The sequence below is a fragment of the Pundamilia nyererei genome, unplaced genomic scaffold, assembly GCF_000239375.1.
Source record: "Pundamilia nyererei isolate P.nyererei 1_Seehausen unplaced genomic scaffold, PunNye1.0 scaffold00421, whole genome shotgun sequence".
NCBI classification, from domain to species: Eukaryota; Metazoa; Chordata; class Actinopteri; order Cichliformes; family Cichlidae; genus Pundamilia; species Pundamilia nyererei.
In genome coordinates this window covers 27035-29242 of record NW_005187822.1, presented here as the reverse complement: position 1 = coordinate 29242, position 2208 = coordinate 27035, and the positions used below count along the sequence as shown (strand labels likewise).

The window sequence follows — 2208 nt, the reverse complement described above, 5'->3', positions numbered from 1 at the left end:
TTTTTTTAACTCGTTAGAGGTTAATTTCTCCAGCTTACCGATAACAAAAGTTTTAGTCCGTCTGCTCTGTTCGGCTGTAGAAGCAAGAGACTGAAAACTTGGGAGCTGGTACTAAGGAGGGATAAGAGCTGCCTAGAGCTTCACCGATTGGGTGACATGCGAAGAGTGGAGTAAAACAATAGGCTCTCATCAGAGCTCATCAATCCTCTGAGAAAACTTAACCCTTGTTTGACCAGAGCATATCATATATAATCTGCGTCCCTTCTACGTTTAAATAAATATTTTGATCTCATTTCACTTTCATTAACAGGGACAGTAAGAACAGAACAATGAACATTAAATGTTTTAATTTTTCTTCTCTTTTTGTTTGAGATGATTTTAGGAACTGGGTTACATATTGTTTATAAGATTGGGGAAAACTGCAGTCAACTGAGACTGAAGAAGTCACTTGGATGAGTGACAAAACGTTTCTCCCACAAAACGCTACGTCCAGATGAACAGAATTTACTTTTGGAGATTTACTTTCCTGGATGATTGAGAATGCATCAAGATCTCCTGACTCTTGTACCTGTATATTGTTGCAGCACCTGGGCTGTGTGGTTCCAGACTGCGTGGAGCTTCAGGAGATGATCTGCGAGTCCTGTATGAAAACACACTCGTTTCTCTGGACCTACGCTTCGCACCTAGCAGGTAAAGCGTCCTGTTATCTTACAGTACTAACCTGGCACAAACATACTGTCATACACATGTTGTGCACTTCCTGTGTGTCTATGTTTGTGTGTGTGATGCACTTCCTGTTTTAGTACCGGGTGGAGCAGCGGAGGTGAAGGAGGAAACGGCAAAAGAGCCCACCGTTCCCATCAAAGAAGAAGAGGTGAGGGGGTCACAGCAGTTTGCATCACACTCACTGATCAGGGTTGATTAATCAATAATCCAAAATCTGGCAGGTTGATGATGCCATTGAGCCTAGCTGCAAGCGGAGCCGTGAGGAAGTGGAGCCGAGGTGCAGACTGAAGGAGCTGCAGGTAATTGGTCAGAAAAGAGTCCAATCAGGAGCTGTGTTCTGGCCTTCACCGTGGCGTTCCAAACTCTGCTCCTGCAGAATGTGCCAGGTACTGTGTCTGTGTTTAGTATGTCTGAGCATGCTCTGATTGATATATAATGAGATTTTACTGAAGAGATTTATTTATTTATTTATTTATTTATTAATTAATTTATTTACTCGCCTGGCGGACCGACCTGTGTGCTTAGCTGCGCCTGCTTGAAGCTGGTCTGTCCTTCCTGTTGGACGAGTCAGACACAGTCCTCGCCTACGAAAACAAAGGAAAGAACAGTGAGCAGAGACGACAGGAAGACGACCCTCTCATGTCAGCGCTCGACAACCTGAACCACGTGCAGCAGCTCGAGATCATCCATGGTACTGATACTACTACTACTACTACTTATGATTGTAATATTACACACGCGAAGTTGTAATAATTTGGTAAAAAAAAAGAAGTGTGAGAAACTGAGTCCAGTCATTCAGGACCAATAAGTTTGAGTGATGATTTGCTGTGTGACTTTCTTATTCTCTCACATCACTGAGGAGAAAGTTTGGTCCACACTTGTTTACAGTATTACTTCAGTTCATTTAGTTTTGCAGCATTCATTTATGCACAGCTCTCTAAATGTCCCACCACAGTCTCAGTCAGGCAGCACCTTGATACATTTCTTTTTCGGTCGTTCTGTTTGAGCTTTGCTGCTGTGCTTGGCGGGACAATTGTGCCGGTGTGTGTGGCTCGCCATCTGCCCCTGTCAGCTCTACTTGTGGGTTTTCTTTTCTTTCTTCTTCTTCTTTTTTTTTTTTTTTTTGCCTGTCCTGTTCGGCACTGTAGCAATCGCAATTAATGCCTGAAGGCCAAGAAAAATGCCCAATGGATATACTGTATTTTTTCCAAGTAGATCATTATTGGTCCACTTTATTCATCTTTGTTATTGTTTTTTATTTATTTATTTTTTGTTTAACTTTTAAGTAATTGTTGGGTCTGTGTTTCCACAAGCCCCGCTAATTCTAGAGACTTATTCATCATGAAGAAAACAAGACAGTCTTGTTGTTCGATTATTTGCGCAAGGGAGGCCTCGTTTGTGTCCACCACGAGAATGACCCCGACTCTGACCTCCTCCTGCTGCCTTTTTATTGAGAGACAGTTCACACAAAACACGTCATAG

At 42.5% G+C, this 2208-nt stretch overlaps 1 protein-coding gene across 1 annotated transcript in view; it reads left to right on the top strand.

The window, feature by feature from the left end:
• The window catches only part of ubr7 (ubiquitin protein ligase E3 component n-recognin 7), a gene marked incomplete at its 5' end in the record, with an annotated part of 30819 nt that overhangs the window by 9872 nt on the left and 18739 nt on the right, over nucleotides 1-2208 (top strand). The window contains 4 exons of the mRNA XM_005753317.2: nucleotides 585-690; nucleotides 804-874; nucleotides 948-1112; nucleotides 1252-1417. Coding sequence (XP_005753374.1) covers nucleotides 585-690; nucleotides 804-874; nucleotides 948-1112; nucleotides 1252-1417 — 508 coding nt within the window. The remainder of the gene's footprint in view (nucleotides 1-584; nucleotides 691-803; nucleotides 875-947; nucleotides 1113-1251; nucleotides 1418-2208) is intronic.